The 19193-nt window shown below is 43.5% G+C and overlaps 2 protein-coding genes across 4 annotated transcripts in view; both read left to right on the top strand.

Annotated features, from left to right (window-relative positions):
- Positions 1-4413, top strand: part of dph6 (diphthamine biosynthesis 6) — a 61408-nt gene extending 56995 nt beyond the window's left edge. The window contains exon 15 of the mRNA XM_076017687.1: positions 2640-4413. Within this exon, the coding sequence (XP_075873802.1) occupies positions 2640-2758 (119 nt within the window). The 3' untranslated portion in view covers positions 2759-4413. The remainder of the gene's footprint in view (positions 1-2639) is intronic.
- A 1964-nt stretch (positions 4414-6377) lies between these two features.
- The window catches only part of aqr (aquarius intron-binding spliceosomal factor), a 47199-nt gene continuing 34383 nt past the window's right edge, over positions 6378-19193 (top strand). For all 3 annotated transcript variants that reach the window (XM_076017691.1, XM_076017692.1, XM_076017693.1), the window contains exons 1-15: positions 6378-6516; positions 6895-6999; positions 7158-7214; positions 7708-7748; positions 7847-7882; positions 8092-8212; positions 8334-8474; positions 9136-9204; positions 9372-9472; positions 9578-9654; positions 10944-11008; positions 13336-13452; positions 13549-13662; positions 14328-14431; positions 18170-18272. In XM_076017691.1, the coding sequence (XP_075873806.1) occupies positions 6916-6999; positions 7158-7214; positions 7708-7748; positions 7847-7882; positions 8092-8212; positions 8334-8474; positions 9136-9204; positions 9372-9472; positions 9578-9654; positions 10944-11008; positions 13336-13452; positions 13549-13662; positions 14328-14431; positions 18170-18272 (1230 nt within the window). In that variant the 5' untranslated portion in view covers positions 6378-6516; positions 6895-6915. The remainder of the gene's footprint in view (positions 6517-6894; positions 7000-7157; positions 7215-7707; positions 7749-7846; positions 7883-8091; positions 8213-8333; positions 8475-9135; positions 9205-9371; positions 9473-9577; positions 9655-10943; positions 11009-13335; positions 13453-13548; positions 13663-14327; positions 14432-18169; positions 18273-19193) is intronic.

The raw sequence follows: 19193 nt of genomic DNA on the forward strand, positions 1-19193 counted from the left end.
GCTGAGAAATGCACAAAATACTCATTAGAGGAGTCCCTCTCCTGCCAACGTTGAATTATTACTTACAGCATCGGGATTTTTAGCTTTTGGCCCCTGTTCTTGGCCGCCGCTGTTAGAAATCCACTGGCCTATTTGCTCTTCGGCCCCTTTGTTTGATAGCGCAAATAAACTGTCACATTGAACCAGGATATGCCGTTTACAACATCATTTACCAGCTAATTTCACCATTTTGAAAGTTGCTGTTTAGGGGTGAGAGAGGGGGAGCTGTGGGGTGGTGGGCATTTGCTTAACATCCCAGTGAGCCCAGCAGGCGCCAGCCATTACGCACTGGAAGCCTCTTTTTGTCTCTTTTACTTCAACCACCATTACTTCACGCTTTACAATATTTATATTTTAATAGGCTCAAACTTCAAAGAAAAAAAATATTATGTTTTTTTTTTTTGTTTTTTTTTTAATGGCTGTTGATGTTTAGCATAAAAGGGGTCACGGGCATTAGCAAAGGCTTGGTTTTTGAAAACACAAAGATTGAACAGCAGCCTTCCGGCTCCCTGCGTGCTCGCCGCCGAGCAGAATAATGACGGCGATTCTTGGGTAGATGGTTTAGTTCCGTCCCATTGCTAATGTGATGGCTTTTTGAATCTTCCAGCCTCTGTTCACTGGGCCTCTCAATGAGGCTCCCCGTGTTGCCCACAGGGGGACTTGGGAACCGGTGGACTGGGAATTGGTGCGTTAGGAGGATTTTGTGACTTTTTTTTTTTTTTTTTGCATACGCTTTTAACGTGAGTGCTGTAGCAGAATTTCGCTTTTCACTCCTATAACAAGAACCAGAAATTAATTTAAAACAAAATTGCACGCTCTCTCTAGTCACCTTCATCCCCGCAGTGCACTGTCGTTCAACGCTTGCACATGTGGCTCCGCTATCTGTTTAAGCGAAAAGATTAAAAACGTCCCGGCATAAAAGTGGGCCTAATGCGAGCGACAAGATGAAGGGTATTTTTCCTCTTCTAATGAAACCATCCCTGGCCTGTGATCTCGTTAGGCCGCTCGCTTGTCAGCTAGCCATCTCCAGAGGATGCCGCTTCCCAGGGCACACCACATGCTCTGATAACACATATTTTGGCTTTTAATGCCCTCCAAAAAGCCTCCGTGTTCATCGGGGGTGTTTTAAGCCGCGCCGCATATTAGCTAATTGGGCTGTGTGGGCTCTTTGTGCGGCTCTTTGGCATGCTGAGCGCGCTTCCAATGAAAGAGAAAGAGGCTTATTAAATAGCGCCGCGCGCGTAACCCGGATTCCTCTCCGCACAAGTTCACACAAATGTCACATTGTGGTACAGCGGCACTGGTAGTGCTTATTAAAAAGGACACGGGTCTGCGTTTATTCCCTCCGGGGGTCGAAGTGAAACTGGACTGGAGTTGACATTTTGACACGGCGGGACATGTCGGGTTCCGCCGAGACAAAAATTGACATCCTCCAAAAGTGGCGCGAGACGCTTCCCCGACGTAAAAACCTGCGCCGCTTCGCGGAGACCACGCCCAAGTCGCGTTCAGCGTCAGAGGAAATGAGCCAAGACAGTGGACCACGAGACGGGAACCACTTGTGACCAATTAGCGAGCGGAGGCTGAGTGGGGAAAAGGGGGCGACGTCCCACAGGGAACGCTGCTAAATAGACGAGCTGTCATCGGGACCCCGCTTCCGTGACGCTCAAGGAATTCTCACGTGCTCGTTGTCCGTCTGTGGCACGGCCACACACACACACCACGGACATATCCCAAAACCTGTACAACTTAAAAGGTAGAGACAAAAACAACTTCCTCGCGTTCCCAGTGGTATCGATTCCCTCCTTCAACAAACTGCTCTGAAAAGGATATTCCTTCCCCTGTGTGTGTGTGTGTGTGTGTGTGTGTGTGTGTGTGTGTGTGTGTGTGTGTGTGTGTGTGTGTGTGTGTGTGTGTGTGCGTGCGTGCGTGCGTGCGTCTGTGTGTGTGTGAACGACAAGTTTGGGAGGGGTCAGCTCAGTGTAATGTAGTCCTTGTCTCCCATATGTCTCCACTGCAGGGGGTTCCTCTGTGGGGAGTTCAGGGGGGCTTCAAAGATTTTGGAATTTCAATCATTCCTAAATGCTCCCATCAGCTCCCAGGTCTCCGGGGTTAAGTGTCATAGAAAAGCACTCGAGGTCCCATATTTTACCCAATATCCTAGAATCTACTGGGACACAGCTTATTATCTTGTTGGGTTTTTTTTTTTAGTTTAGTTTTCTGATAATCCTGGATCCTCCACATGCTTAGAGAGGGACAAAAACAAGGGGCTGCCAAAGGCTGAAGACCTACATGTGTGTGTGTTGTCATCAACCTAGCAAGAGCTATCAGCACCCTTTGTAACATCATTTTGTGCAGATGCCCAAGCTAAGGAAATCATGTCTTTGAATACTTCTCATATTCAGAACTCATCTGTGAAACAAATTTTACACATTCTTTTCTGATTCTATTTATTGTCTTGTGAGCTTTCTCATCTCATGACTTGTATCTATTTGCTTGCTAAACTACGCTACTTGGCCATTTAATGACCATCCATTCCATTCCAAAGTGTTGCCCACTGCCTGACCAGTAGTAAACAATGTCTTCTTCTTTCTACCTGCCAGGACTTGAGGACAGCCTGAGGAGCACAATGGGGGAGTCTTGCCCGTCTCTGGCCTTTGTTCCAGTTCTGGACTTGCCCGACTCCCAGATTCTAAATTTGTCCTGTTGGCTCAGTTTATGAAAATCCAGGCAAAGCTTAGAGACCCTCATCCCTTCCCTTCACAACAGTGCTGGAATTCACTTGGGCTTTTCCAGGACATGGAAATCTCCAGCTCGTCATGATGCAACAGCAGGACATCTGCACGGAAGGTGGACGAGAAAAACTTTGAAACTTCAAAATGTCTCCAGGCTGTTTGGACAACTTTAGGTTTTAGCAAATTCCATGTTGTCTCCAAGAACACGTCCCTGAACGCTCCCTGACGGCGTCGCAGCTGTTGTCGAAGATTCATCTCAGAGGACTTCTGCATACCGGATGACAGACAGACGAATGTCCAAAGAGGAGACACGAGCTTCGAGCAGCCGCCGGGTGATAAAATGCATCCCCTTGCGATCCCGCCGCCTCTGGTGGAATTTCTCTTAGCGCCGGCTAACACTCCTCATAAAGAGCCAGTGCCACCGCTGACACCATCTGTTCAGCTGTAAAGCTATAGATTTACAGTGCGACTGCTCTGCGGCGGTGTGCAATGCGTGTGGATGAGGGGGCGGTGGTAGAGGTGGGGGTCCCTCTTGCGCTCGGTGGGACTCGGCGTGTGTTATTATTGTGTAATAGGCAATCAGTGCAGGGCACCTGAAAAGATTAAGGCTCTTTATGCTTTTTATTGATTTTTAAGGCGAAACCTGGTTAATAGGAGGGCGACACCACAACACACCGCTTCGGGGCAGGGTTGTGTTCCCTGCGTCTGCGTGTTTGGGGGCGTCGGTAGACACAGGGCGATGATGTCGGGAGAAAATAACACTATTAACCATCGCTCCTGGAACATTTCTCTCTCTTTTTCCCCCCAAGATCATGAACCGTATTGATGATCCGAGTTGGAAGGCATCTTCACCAGGGCCGCTTTCCTCATCACATCCGTAATGGCAGAGAAAGCAGAGCGGGCTATTGATCCTCTCCCACCGCGTCTCATTTTGATTGTTGTTATCAAAAATTGAACAATGGAGGCGGCAAATAGAGCCTGATGATTTTTATTGGGGTCAAAAAAAACAAAACAACAACAACCCACAAACAAGCAATTATTTATGAGAGCGGGCAGGCCAACCTGAAATCAAATACCCAGGTTGTGTTAATGTGCACAAGGTTGGTTTTAACAGGCAAATAGCGCAACGGTTCACACTTGATGGACGATTCAACCATCTGGAAATTAACCGGGTGAGTGGATGGTAGTGATTGTTGACGGTCAAATAAACAACTGTAAATTTGAACAACAAGCATTTATGCATTTTTATAATTTCTCCAAATGCAACAACTACAGAACCACAGAACTACCAGTGACATAATCAGATTGCCATAGCGTGTTTCAAAAGGCCAAATATTTTCTGTGATTTGTTCAATAATAAAAATATTAATTTTACATGCTGCTATCCTATCCCTGTCGTCTGAGGAAAAACTGCTGAAAATATATCCTTTACTTCCTTTGCTTGCTCTGCTTCTTAGAAATATGTGTGCCCAAAAATGTAGTCCAGGCATTCTGCCCTAAGTGACATCACACAGGGCATGAGTGCCTCTCCCTCTGAGAAAGAACCCCTTGTTTTGCCCCTTTTGCAAACATTTTGTGACTGAGTTCTACTGGAGTCTGAATTGATCAATAGTTGTATGAAAATAAATAAAATATTGTCCAAATGTTAAACGTTTCCTGTTTTTCTGTTGTGTGTGTAACAGTTCACAGAATGACAGTGCTTTGCCCTTTGCTGAGCCAGTGTTGAACTTGCATGCGTTGTGCAGCAACAGTTACAGGACCAGGCATTCTCGTCTGGCAACATTCAAGCACATGGGCCAGCTTTTCAGTCAACGGCGAGGATCTGTGCCACTAAAAGTCTCTGTGCTGCAAACGCCTGTCGTTCCTCGCTGTAATCATAACAGCCCGTCTTTCAGCGGCTGTGTTCGCACAGACAAAAGGCAAAGCCATAAGTACACCGTCGCGCCCTCGTCATCGCCATTGTGATGGCCCGTGGCAGACATTTCTATGTGCCGTTACCGCAGTGGTTCCTCACAAAAATGAATTCAGACAGGGTGACATTTAGTTCTTGTGTGTGTCTGTGGTCTTTTTTTTGTTTTTTTGTCAAATGTACATGTTTTACAGGGCTGACTCGCCACCGCTCTGCAAACAAACTGTCTGATGTGGCTAACATTGTCCTTTGTGCGCAGTGTACCAGCCTGCGGCCCTTGTCATTGTGGCCTTGCACATGGACTTTAACTGTGTGTTTCTTCCTCCAGGCTAACCGGACTGATGTGTGTGACTCTCTTTCCCCATAGCAGTCGGCTACAGTAGTGGGAGCCTGGGCTCAGGAGCAGGCTGTCTGCACAAGATGCGTCCTGACATTGAGTTGTGCTCGCCTTGGTGGACGCTTCTCTTGGTTTGTTTTCATGTTTGAATTCCTTTTGTTTCATATTTTATTGTTTTCCCCCTCCTGATTTGCTGCGAAAGCCAGTGTCAACGCTGACTGAGTGCAGCTTGCACCAGCCGCCCAATACATGACATTGAGTGGTGTGTGCCTCCATCTTGTGGTCAATAAAAACAGTACATTTTACAAGCAGAAGACTGTTAAAAGGAGATACAATGTGCATTTGTGAATAAATGTTTCATTTTTGTGTTTTTTCTAATGCTCCTTCATCCTTTTTACATAATTAAATGTTAATTAATGTTTAATGTCTACTATAATATTAAACCCAAATAATGACAATAACCCATGCTTATTGTGATTGAAGAACTTTTGGAATGGGGTCAATTTTTAAATGCAGCCATGCAAATTTACTTGTGCAGTGAAACTTAAAGTGCAAATGTTTCAAAGTCCTTTATCCCAGGTGTCAGGTAGCATTATAGCAGTAACATAGTGGGGAAGTGAATCAACCAAGTTTGAATATCGAAGTCATTCACTTCAAATCCAAAATCCTAATCAAACATATTAGATAGAATCTCACAAATATATTGCGATAAGTAGTTATTTATCTAAATGAAAGTTAGGAATTTCTCACATACAAGTTATTGTAGTGACTCCTCAGCGCAATGTTGGCCCCTAGTGGTCATATCAGGGTATCAGGCCAAACCGTGGAGCGTGGCAAACTGCAGAATAAGGACCATCCGTCCGAATGCAGCCGTTCTCCTGAGCAGCAAATCGGCCAATAGGTGCCCGCGACAGTGCTCAGGATTCAAGATTTTTTTTGTAGTGTTATATATGACTGAGTATTTTTGAGATTCAGATCATAGTATACAATTGTAGTTAATACCACTGGAATAAAGTCGTACTATTACAAGAGTTAAGTCATAACATTGTATTTTCTATTAGAATACAGTAGTTGACTAATTTTATGAGAATAAACCTAGAACAGTAAAGTTTCCCGCCTGCGTTACAGTGAGAAATGTTGAGTGCTGTTACATTTGGTAGAGCTGAACGTTATTTATTTATTTATTTATTTATTTATTCATTGGCCCTTAAACTCGGTAGTAAGATTGGACGACCTTTCTTAAAACAAAACAAAACAAAACAAAACAAAACAAAACAAAACAAAACAAAACAAAACAAAACAAAACAAAACAAAACAAAACAAAAAAATCTTAGTAGGAACTTACTTACATGATGAGTTTCCTGGGGACAACAGAAAGCGACGTACCGAAGCAGGAAGTGAGTCGCTCTCAGCGCGTTTTCGTTGTGTACATGCCTCGCTTTGCCACGGTACTAATAATGATTTAAATTCAAAAGCTTATTCAGTTCGCTTCCTGTGATGTGAGTTTTAAGAATTTTATTTTTCTCAATCGGTATCTAATTGCCAATCTTTTCCTTTTGTTATTCAAGTTTAGATATGTAGGAACAAGTTGGGGAAAGATAATGTTCGGGTTTATGGTGCTACGTGTAGAGATGTAGCCTACACAGTTAATCAGTAGAAATGTCCCACGCGTGTGTAGTGGCATGCTTAGTAATGCTAAAAACAACTGAATGCGTTGACCTCGAACATACTTTACTTCGGGTAACTTTCGTGTTATGGTAATGACCTCATAAATTCAGGAAGCAACAACTGAGCGTTAGCTTTACTCTCACAATGCGCGCGGCAAAAGCGATTTACTTTAATAATGTGTCTTTTTTGTTGTCGTCTTTATTATACAGACTTCGTGGTAAAAGCTCGCCATGGCCACGACAGAGAAAGAAACTCCTTCCAAAAAGGCCGCCGCGCCTTCGGTGTCTCAGATCAATGCAGAATATGTCACACAGGTAACTCTTCTATCCCTTCATACTGCACAACGCTTTTGTTCCTCTATACTTCCGTTATTATGGTATCACAGTGGTCCCAAACGGTATAGCACGCACAATTTCATGTATTCATGTCTACGTCTATTTATATATATTTTTTCTTTCATTTACTGTTTCAGTTGGCTAATAAATATTGGGCTCCTCATTCAAAGAATAAACTTCCCTTTGACCCTAAGGTGAGTTATATCAGCATTGTTGCGTTACTGCGTGCAGTGTATACAACCCAAATATAGTCAATAATCTGGACGCAGTAGTTGTAGTTTAAGGTACATTTAAAAACGTTGCTATTAAGATAACAGCTACTGTAACAACAAACAAACATAAATATGGCATATGTTAGTTACTGACAACTGCTATTGAATGAATAGTGAATAGATGTTCTGAAAGAGGTCAGATTTAGTAAACCTAAACCTCAGTTTCCCCTCTGCTTAAATTACAGATTATGAATTTGACCATGAACTTCTAAATGGCTTGTCATTATAGCGTTTCTTATCCTTTTTCAATAATAACAGGTTTTGGATGCCGTTTTAGTGGCTTCTTGTCCATTATATTACTTATCACTTACCTCCATTATTTCATTTAGTTGTGTATCTCAATTTACTATTCTCACTTTCTTTATGTTTCCATTAATTCTGAATTGACTTGACATGTTTGCATGGGTACTTTTAGGTAATGGAAGAAGTATATGACAAAGAGATTGTCCAGTCCAAGTAAGTAAATATTTATCTTGTCTAAATTTCCCTTTATTCATCAAAATGGTTTAAATTTAAAGCAATTTATCTTATTCTGTTTTGTTTTTTTCTTCCAGATTTGCTATCAGAAAGATTATGCTGCTTGAGTTCAGGTTGGTTATTTTGCTTTTGTTTTCCTCTTTGTATTTTTGTATTAAAAATGTGTATATGTATATACAATTTATTATTATTATTATTATTATTATTATTATTATTATTATTATTATTATCATTATTATTATTATTATGTGTTTTCATATAACCCAGTATAATGACCTCATACTAGTATTCATTTTTTGTTTTGTTTTTTTTTATCTCACAGCCAGTATCTTGAGAACTACTTGTGGGTGAATTACACTGAAGAAGTGTCCAGCAATGCCTACCTCATGTCCATCTGTTGCATCGTCAATGAGAAGTTCAGAGAAAATGTCCCTGCTTGGGAAGTAAGTCAAGCAGGTCTTCACGAAACTTTGTCACCACAGGCTGACAGTGGCCTGTCTAAAGATGAGCACATTGCAAATGTGCTCAAACCCTGTTGCTGCTTTCTTTCTTTATTTTTTTTAGGTGTTTAAGAAAGTGCCCACCCATTTCCCCTTCTTCTTCAAATGTGTGATGGAAGCTCTGTTGGCAGGAGAAGAAGCTGGACTCACTGTGAAAGAACAAACTGTGCTACTGGTCTTCCTGGATCACTGTTTTAACAGTCTGGTGCGTAGAGCTCCAACAATCTGCATGGCCTGGAGAATCTACTCTCATTATTTTGTGTTCTGTTGCATCTTGGGTAAAAAAATAAAATAAAATCGCACATAAGCCTTGATTACATCAAATCATACATTAGCGCAAATTTAGGGTTGCTAGAGCTGGCAAAAAAAGATTAAATTCCGATTAAGGGGCCACTATTTCTTGGATAAAAAAATAGCTAAATAGTTATATGTATAAGAATAATCATTGGTTGCACTTCACATGTATTAATTTGAAAACAAAGTTATATGAACTTGGAAGAGAGATGACATTATCGACAGATTCAGTGGTGTACAAAAAAATAAACTGAGAAGGTAGGTGCTATGCTGAAAATGCAAGCGAAGGTGCAGTTCTTCCTAATCTCCACTGGGTGTCAGTATTAGACTTGCCTCTTAATCTTGGGTCACCAGTCTGCATCTGCAGCCTCATTAAGCCACAGGGAGTCGGTGCAGCTGTTGCACTTTAAAATTCTGCTGTGACGGTTCACTGCGCTGTGCGTGTATCCTTTAAAGGCCTTTAAATATTTCAGTTTGCACACTTTTAATGGGAGTTGACATCTAATAAAAATTTTGTCACACGGGCCATGTTTTGAAAACGGTTGTTGTTCTTCCCTCTGTTTGTCTCGCAGGAGGTAGATTTGATCAGGGAGCAGGTGCAGAAGCTCATCTCACTACCCATGTGGATGTGCCTCCTACCAGTAAGATTTCAAGTCATTATACTAATTGCGTTTTTCTTCTAGTTATTAGCTCATAACGGGAAATTAGGCTCTTAAATAATGTCACAGGAAGCACGTCCCTTTTTGCCGTGACACTAACTCAGAGGTAAACCTGCCTGCCGGTTAATCTTCTCTGTCATGTTTTGCAGTCCAGACTTCAACACGAGCTGGGGAAAGTTCCGAAGCTGCAGAAGTTCTGGAATTTAATCAAGAAGAAATTCGATCAGATGGATGCTGACGCAGCTGAGCAGTAATGCGACTTCCCCAGCTTGCTTGCTTGGAGTTATATTTACAAAGATATTTCTTTGTAGCTTTTTTCCTGTTTTTGACTTTGTTACTTGTTTTTTTTTCCTAGGGCAAGAAAAGAGAGAACCTTCCTGTCAGCTCTCATTAAAAAGTTTCATGGAGTTCTCATGTCAATTCCACCGTCAGGTAAACACACACACTCAGAAAATGCTTTTATTTCCCTCAGGATGTTATTGTATTGCGTTTATCTGCTTTGTGTGGTGTTTCATTCTCATGGGAATTTCAGGTCCTGATGAAGATGAATGATCCTGAACTCACCCACATAGACTTCCAAAACTGTATTTCATGTGTACATTGTCATGAGTTGGCAGTTTATCAAAGTGTGAAGTCATCATGTTGCAGCTGGATTGCTTGAAGGTCAACACTGGAATCCTCCAGCTTTAGTCTTTAAATTTGATGGATTTCTTAATCAATCAGCTTCCTTTTCGTTATGGCAAAATTCAGAAGCATAAAGTGCTAGAAGAAAACAGAAGCCAGAGGGCGTTAACGTGGAATAGTTTGCCTAATCAACTTTTTAATATTCTCCATGGGAGCTTTACTGGATGGATGCTTAAAATAAATCAACAAGATTTAGGGTTGCCAGGTTTCCAAGGGCTATTATGATAATCAAACATGACAATAAGCATCTTTTTCCCCCCCCCTTCGTCGACGTGTTGAAGAACTCCCTCCCAACTTCCCAAGTCGTGCCGTTGCCGAAGGAGCATGTGCTCCAGCTGCCATACAGCCACGGGCACAGACGGCCGTGTAGTAATGCAGGCCGACACAGAGCCCCTCCTTCCCTACCTCCCTCCCTCCCTCCATCCATCCCTCCACCTGAATGCTATAAACAGAACATGTGTGTTTGTGTTTAGGTAGAAATCAAATCTGACAGAATAGATCTCAGTCTGGAGCCCAGCAGGGTGCGCATCATTCCAAGGCTTGCTGCATGCCTCCACTTTAAGTAGGCTGTGTGCGCGCAGACACGCACGCATGCACGCACGCACGCACACACACACAATGACATGCTTAATGAGGGCTGAGGTCCCAGCATGCCGCTGTGCTGGCTTTGCAGTATCTCTTAGTGCCACTCAGCGTGGTGCTTCCCAGTTGTCCACATGTGTTTGCTGCCCTCATATCCTTGCCAGTAATTATATAACCTGCACAGTCATACCTTTCTCTTATTTTATGTTTGGCCCTGTGTGAAACCTTGCACAGAACAGTTTTTTTTTAACAGTGCTTGCCAATTGTGGCAAAAGTACATAATTTGAGTTCCATTGCAGTTTGTGCTGCAGTCATTCTTGCGCACAGTCATCCTTAATGCCGTCTGCAGAAGAAGCTGATTGGTTTTGGGATACACTCACATGTCAAGATAGCTTGCATTTAATACTCAGATAGTAGAGCACTGACTCCTATGGTTCCTTCTTCTTGATCTGCAGAGCCCGTATCCATGGACAAAGTGCATTACTGCGAGAGATTCATTGAACTCATGATCGACTTGGAGGTGAGACTCTTGCAGCCTTTTATTTTTGTTTGCTTCATTTCAAAGGTGTGTTTGCAATAATGGCATTCTCACACTTCGCCGGGGGGGGACTAGTTTGATGTCTTTGTGGACATGTAACACCTTCACGGTGGTCAGTATGAAAACAAGCTGCAGGGAAGCAGAGCCGTGGGAACCAGACACGGTAGCCCGTTCTTTGCCATCATCAGCTCAGGACATTTATACCACTTTTTTTTTTTTGCACATATTCTAATGTTGAAAGTGTACTGTTTTCACATAACTATTTGTAATTTTATGTTTGCTTATTATTCCAATATTACAGTCAGCACATTTCTGTGGACTTCCCTGATTTGTGTATTTTCAATGTTTTTTTTAGAGCTCATTTAAATTTGCCCTTTGCATTTACAGCAGGGAATAAATCCTGGCTTCTTCCAGTTTTTTGCTGCTTCTTGAACCAGAGTGTGTGAAGCAGTAAAAAATTCTTATGCTGAAAGAATGTTTCTAGCTTTGACTTGTTCTATCGAGGGCAAAGCAATGCGAGCGCGTGTCTGCTGGACCTCTAGCACTTTGACAGCTTGGCGGACGAGACGTGTGCTTCGTTAAAACAAGCAGCTGGAATTGTGCTCTGCTGGTTTATGTTACGGGGCAACATTTATCCCAGAAAGTCTGCTTTTTTTTATTTTCCACTCGATTAAATCTCAATTTTACCCATTTTTTCTCACTCGTGTGTTTCGAAAAGGATGCCTGTGTGAAGACGCTGGCGTTTGCGCTGCATTGTCGCTCCCGCTGCCCACGCAGGTCTCCTGTTACTACCGCGCAGGCTCGATAGATTTCATCTGGCCATGTGCTGACAGGCTGGGGCCTTGCAGTTCCTGGCAGCGGCGAGTGGCCGGCCAGCTGACAGCCTCCAGAGACTTTCTCCTGTCCTTCAAGCACTATCCTTTTACAAAGCTCCGTTCGCCTGAAATCCATACTTCCCCCTTCTCTAATGACGACCTGAAAAGTAATGCATGGAAAATAGATCCCTCCACCCCCAGCCACCCCGCTACCCCACCTCAACCCCTCCCGCTCCCACTCTGCCCTCATGCCTGTTTCAGGCTGGCTGTCAGGGCTGCATTCAGATCAAAGATGGTTGTTGGATAAAATGGAAAGGTATGTGTTCCCTCAGTGTGAACGTATCCCTGCCTTTTGATGAGCAGTTTTCAGTGAGACGGGGGGGTGGGGGGATAAAATACCAAAACAACCTTTGTTGTTTTGCCGATCAGACATGTATCTGATTATCTTACCGTGCTTTTGGTGAGATTCTTCTTTAACCCATCAGGCTGCTACTTCATCATCATTGCTGCTCGGTATTTATTGTGTTTTGAACTTCCCTGTTCCCACATCCCTTCTCTTCCTCCTGACATGCTTTCATGTTGCAGACAGATTTCAACAATAGCGCTTGAGATGTAGCACCCCCCCCCCCACCCCTTTTCTTTTTTTTTTGCTTCCCTTCAGCGCGTTCACGTTTCACTACAGATGTGTCAGGTTTCAATACACCATTGATGGGCAAGGTGTTATTAATAATCTCAGTCCAGATTCTGGGAAACGTGGTTTGTTGTTGAGACATTTGATTCATTTAACCTCTGCTGTGTCCTTTCATACTGTGTTTCCTGATGGTTAGGATTGTTTTAGTGTTAAGGTTAGTAACTGTATTGCTGATTACAACTTTGGGAGAATTGTCCTCATGCCAGTGTGGACAATGCTTTCAAAGAACACGTCCTAGCTGAAAGGAGCTGTAGTAACGCCGAAGGACTGAAAGTGGGAACTGCAATTCTCATGTGCCCTTGCACTTCCATTAGTGTTTTACCTCTGTGCGCTTATGCAGATTTACTAGTAAAGCAGAGGTGGCAACAGTCCTCGCTGGTGTCAGAGAACCAGGTGACATTTTGTTGCCCAGTATCTATTTGATTATTTTACAGGGTGTCCCAAAAAAAATTGGCATTGTTTTAAAAGCAATTATCTTTAAAACTGGGAAGTCTCGCTCAATGAAAGTTTATTATGGGACCGATTTCATGCAAGCATATTACAAGACGCAAAACTGACTTCTCTTTGGGAGTGAAAGGCATGGCTCCACCTGAAACCAGAACAAAAATAAAACATTAAATGTAAAATCCTTCATCTGTTCTACACATTCTGTGAAAATTTGAGGTTATTTCAACAAGAATTGCCAAAACTATTGGCCTGCGAAATTATGTCAAATTTTTTGGGACACCGCATATTTTCTAAAGTGCTCCACAGGTTTTTTTGTTTGGTTCACTTACCGTAACCCTGTTGCCCTGTGCATCCAGGCTCTGCTGCCCACCAGGCGTTGGTTCAACACGGTCTTGGACGACTCTCACCTGGTGGTCAGCTGCCACCTGTCCAGCCTCCCCTCGCGGGAGAAGGAGGGACACCTCTTCTGCCAGGTGAAACTTGCACTCTTGTTGACCCGGACGACGGTGTGATGCCATGCCGAGTCTGCAAGCTGACTTTTTTTTTTGCTCTCCTTTGTCGTCTCGCAGCTGTTGGACATGCTGAAGTTCTACACAGGGTTCGAGATCAACGACCAGACGGGAAACGCCCTGACGCAGAAGGAGATGACCACGCTGCACTACGATAGAATCACCTCCCTGCAGGTAAAGTCTTCGAGAGCAAGAACCCCAATTAATTCACTCAAAAAATATTGTAAATTACGTGGTTTCAATTCCAGGTGTGTTTTTGACAGTTTGAGCCAACAACTCCAATTTCACTGTAACTAGGCTGTGATCGTCTATTCAAAGTTTAACATTGTTGAGTAGAAGGGCTGCAAAGATTCGTTGACGTTTTCGACAAAAATTGATAATGAAAATGGTCACCAACGAATTCCAAACCCGTAATCTACGTTGGTGCAGGCAATACCACTGTGCAACCCATTCACAACAACTGCGTACTGGATGCATTGAGTAGCAGGCTATGAATCAGGATTGTTTGTTCTTTTCAGCTTTATTTATTTAATTCCTTTGTAAAAGCCATCCATCCTGCACTTTATTGATTGTTGTGTAAAAATATTTTCAATTAAAAGATTTTAATACAATTTAAGATCTATTTGGAACAAAGAAGTTCAAACTATGTGAACCATATACTTCTCTAAATGGTACGGGACAACTATTAACTTATGTATCGATTTATGGCTATACTGATTGAGCACTGTACCTGTCAATTGGTTTGAGATAAAATTTTATTTACTTTTCTTATGAACCAGCCTATAGCCGTGACTGACTGTCTGCTCTGTGTTTGCCTGTTGTTGTTGTTGTTTTTGCAGGGGGCGGCATTTGCTCACTTCCCTGAGTTGCAAGACTTCGCCCTGGCCAACGTAGCGGCGGTGGACACGCGAGACTCCCTCAAGAAGCACTTCGGGCATCTCAGGTAAAGCGCAACATCCGGGATGAGACACGAACAGCTTGGCCGGCTGGCGCATATGGACGGGATGTGTGGTTTACGCACGGCTAGACGCGAGACGATTACAGCAGACGGCTAATATTCAGACGCTGCAGAGTCTCTGCGTTGTTTCTGCTCACATAGCTGCTTGCTATGCAGCCACGTAAAGACAACACTGCCTATGTGGTGTCATATTAATATTAACATTCCCTCTTTTATTAGACCTTAATAATACACCAACTACTGAAAGCACTTACTGAACAAAAACCGATGCGTATATGATTCATAACCAGTAATTGAGTCCTGGGATTTAAAAAAAAATTTTTTTTTAAAGCTGTAGTTAAAATGTGGCCACATCTCATCCGTGTGTTCGAGAACAGCGTCATCAGCACCGGTGCTGCCTGACTTCCCTGCTAAATGGCAGCCAGCGAGCCCTTGAACAGGCAGCTGGTACCAGCCAGAGAGTGCAGCACGCCTCATTAATTTAATCGATTTGCAGCGGCTCGAGAATAAACTCTTTGAACAGCTGTGTTTGTCAGATCATATTAGCGCGCCAAAGAGCCAAAAAACATCCTGGACGCGATTAACCGGCCCGATTGTGTGTGTGTGTGTGTGTGTGTGTGGGGGGGGTTTCTTTGCCTTTTAACTTAAAAACAAGCTTGAACAGAAGCAAGACGACATGGATTTAGTGGCAGTTTGGAACCCAAGATGACATTTTAACACAATGACACCTGATGAGAGTTTTTTTGTTTCTCGTGTCTCTAATGTTTGCTCGGAGGAGAGCTGCGCGCAGATTTTCCTCCTCGCCGTCGGTGTTTGTAAATCCATCGTCTCTTCTGCATTGGATTAAAATTCCTTAAATCCTACACTGCCTGATTCTTTGAGTCAGCCAGAAGGTTATGAGCTGAGCTGATTCAGGTAAAGACTTAGCTGAACCATTTCATGTATTTTTAGAAGCTCTGCTCATCTTTTTTTTTTTTTTTTTTTTTCACGCTCCCTCTCCAGAATTAGGGTTTTGAATAAAGCAGGAGCTGCATTGTTCGCCGCTCCGCAACTGTCACCATAGCGCCTCCTGGGTAACTCCGAATATGCCGATCAGATTTAACGAGGCACTTTTCATCCAAACAACTCGCAGTAATGCCAGTTTATTCCAGCTGCTCTACCCGCAGGCTAAGCTCCCAGTCACCCGCCGCTCTGAAATTTATCCGCTAAGTCCCTCGAACACACAAACGCAGCATTATTGCGTAGCCTGCCCACACGTACACACTTTGAGTTGAATTTTCCCCCCTCCAAAAAATGTGTTGGGTGTCATTTCGGGCCAGAAATGAAATGACTGCGAGATCAAAGCGTCTGCAGAAACTTTGAAACGCTAGCAGAAATTGAAGCGAGTCTTCGCGAGTTGATGTGTCTGAATCATTTCTGTAATTAGTTCTGTAGTTTAAATGTGTCGGTCTCTAAAAATGTGCATTTTTTAATGTCTTAAAATACATTTTAATGTTATTTTAGATTATTTTAAAGTACTGTAAGAGCTTGTTAATTTTTTTTTTTTAATTATCTTTTTGATGAAGCGTTGCATTATAGCTGTAGCTGTGGACATGCGACTGTGCAAGTCTGATTTCCAGTGTCTGTGCCTTTAACATTGGCCATTTGTGAAGCCAAGAGTCCCGTGGTTCATGGTTCCTGTAAAGCAAGCGAAGTACCAAGATGACCGTTTTACCAAAGCTCGGCCGTTTGAAAGTCGACTTGCCCGGCTTCAGATACTTTTTCATGACAAACTGCTGACAAGAGAAATTCTTCTAGATGCGGGATGTTCTCACTGTATCTCTGTTACCTTTGCGTCCCGGCCACTTATGCACACCTCCTTGGGATGGAAAGACGGGAGGAATGAACGATAACTCACCTCTGTTCTTACCGTCAGCTTTTCAGGGAACAAAACGAAACAAAGAGTTATAGCTCGGCAGCACAGCTGAGTCTTAAAGTCAGGTCACTCCAACCACTCATCGTGTTCAACATGTGGGGAAAGCTTTAGCACGGCGCTCACGCAAAGGAATGAACTCACTGTCGCGACCACTTTTCCCTCTTCTTCGCCCCCGCCAGCAGCTCAGCTGTCAGTCACGACCCCGTCCAGTCATCCCCATGACTCAGACTGACTGTTTGTGCCGCTGTTATCTGTTGCTAAGGGAAGGAACGTCCACATGACCTACGCCAGGTCATCCGCCGTGCCAAAAGATTGCAACCTTGGCAGAATCGCCGCTCAGCCGCCCAAGCGTGGCATCGCAAAAGATGCGCGGTGCTCGCACGCACGCGCACGTTGGGTTAGTGCCACGTGTGGCTGTCAGGCTGCTGTCACAAAGTGTCCAGGCCCTGTCTTTCTTTGTGTGGCGGCCCCTCCTGTTGTCACAGCGTGTCAGTCTGATTAAAACAGGTCTGCATCCAAAGAGCCGTGCCTCAGCACACTTTCGCGAGACGGAGACAGCCTTTGATTTTCATAATCCTGTCGCATCGGCAGGCCCCTGAACACACACGCACATGCTGACAGGGCAGGAGTGCAGCGGTGATGCAAACACAAGTGTAGGCCTGCAACGATTAGTCGGCGTAGTCGATTACGTCGAAATTTGTCGACGCGAGAATTCAAGGGTCGATGTGTTGTGTTATTGTTATTGTGAATTGCTGAATGATAAAATCACACGTCGGCCGCTACATGCTCATTTGTACCTGCAGTGCAGTACTGAGCGCTGAGGGTGGCAGTGTCGCTCGTTGTTTACATCCTGCAAAAACAGAGAAGAAGAAAGGATGCTTCGCTAATAAGACTCAAGAACTCCAACCCAAAGTTTCAAAAGCTTAGGAATATTTAATAGAAAATAAGCAGTGAAATACATTAGGTGCAAACTCTGTGAAGCTCACCTAGCATTCATTCCAGGGTAGCACTACAGCGATACGCCAACACCTGAAACGCTGGAGTCGCTGTATTGTCACACACCGTAGAGAGGAGTTCACAAATAACGTCGAGGATAGATATTTCATAGTTATGTTATGAATTACAAAACATAACTTATTTGTTAATTACTCATCAGCCTATCACGCAAGTACATAATATGTTTTTTAGCTCTTCGGATAATCACGAAACAAGCTTGCTTAGCGAACGATAGTTCACTTAGGTAAATGTGTACTTTACGGCAGTAATTAGTAAATTACAGCCCCTGTCGATACCAGCGTTTATGCTGAATTGTAACACTCTTTCGCTTATCACTTATCAACTGTGGTATTTGGGTCATATTATTTCAATATTTAAGTTTTAGGAAATCTGTTTCAGGTATTTAACTGTGATAAAGTTCCATAGGTGTGAAGATTTAAGCAAGTTAGGTTAAACAGAAGTCCAAAATAGGTGGTGAAAATAAAGAAGATAACCGTGACTAATCGACTTATCAGAAAAAGAATCGATGGATTCGTCAACAACAAAAGTAATTGTTAGTTACAGCCCTACACAAGTATTGATTTTCAGCACCCACAGTATCCAACGAAGGTAGCCTCGCAAGGAAGAGCCTGGATGTAAATCGATTGATTCTAAAAGGTTTCAATATTTTACTGGAATATTTGCCAGTCATTGTACTGTTACTTCTTATCACCTCTATCATCCTCGCAGTCAGTGTGGGTTACGGGTTAATTTGCACAGAACACAGAATTTGTCGCAACCGCTCACTGTCGTCCCGTCATTTCTCTCCTCAGCCCCAACTCTCTCCACCGGGTGGCGTCATACCTGTGTTTGCTGCCCGAGCTGCCCGAAGGACAGGACAGCACCTATGAGAAGGAAGTCATCCTGGAGCTGCTCGTAAGTGACATCCAAGTGTTGCCACCAACCTTTAAGAACCAGTCTGTGCTTTAGATTATTATTTTGTCCTCATTTTACAGTCATTTTTTGTCACTGCTGACCTTTGAATATGCTCTCCCTTCTGCATAAGCCACTTGGCTTTGCCTCTTAATCAAATTACAGCTTTATGTGGGCGCAGCCTGAATTGCAGACTGCGCTGATGAGCAAGAGAACGAGGAAAAATATGTTATTTCCCCCTTTTTAAATATCTCTTGAGAAGCCAAAGGCAGCTTGATTGTGAACTGCAGTTCTCTTTCCCCGCTCTTCACAAAATGTGTATTTTTAAAACCCCTTAAGGAAACCACAGGGCCCTTGTCCTGCCACACCACACCCCCCACTCCCACACACACGTGCGTGTGCACCATAGACCTTTTCATCAAAGTAATTTTTTTTTTTTGAGGCTGTCCGGCGGCGCTTATTCATAATTACCCACTCAGACCCTCCCCAGGTCCACTCGCAGAAGAGCTACTACGTAATTATCTGATTAGATTGTTGCAGGGGACAATGTCAGGGGACTCATTTGCGTGCGCCCGAGGTTGCCCCCAACAACCAAACGACTCTGACCATGGAAGTGGTGGAGTGCGGTGGCGGGGCCGCAGTGCCGTCGTACCGAAGCACTCAGACTTCGTGCGGAGAAAGTGAAGTACTCATGAATATTCTCAGGGAGGTTTTACTTTTGTCCAGTGCTGCTGCCAACATGAGGCCAGTTTGCTCCTGCGGTGGAAGCGATGAGCTGATTGCATTCTGACTCGGGGCTCATTCATCTTGTGACAATATTAAATGAATCTGATTAACTAGTAGCTATGCAGGAAAGAGAATCAGCAGGTTTCTGATTGAATTCAGTTGCATAACAACAACTTGGTCACATTTCGGTCTGTCGAA

The sequence above is a fragment of the Nelusetta ayraudi genome, unplaced genomic scaffold (genome assembly GCF_046127955.1).
Source record: "Nelusetta ayraudi isolate G7.1 ecotype Tasmania unplaced genomic scaffold, CSIRO-AGI_Nayr_v1 ptg000007l, whole genome shotgun sequence".
NCBI lineage: Eukaryota > Metazoa > Chordata > Actinopteri > Tetraodontiformes > Monacanthidae > Nelusetta > Nelusetta ayraudi.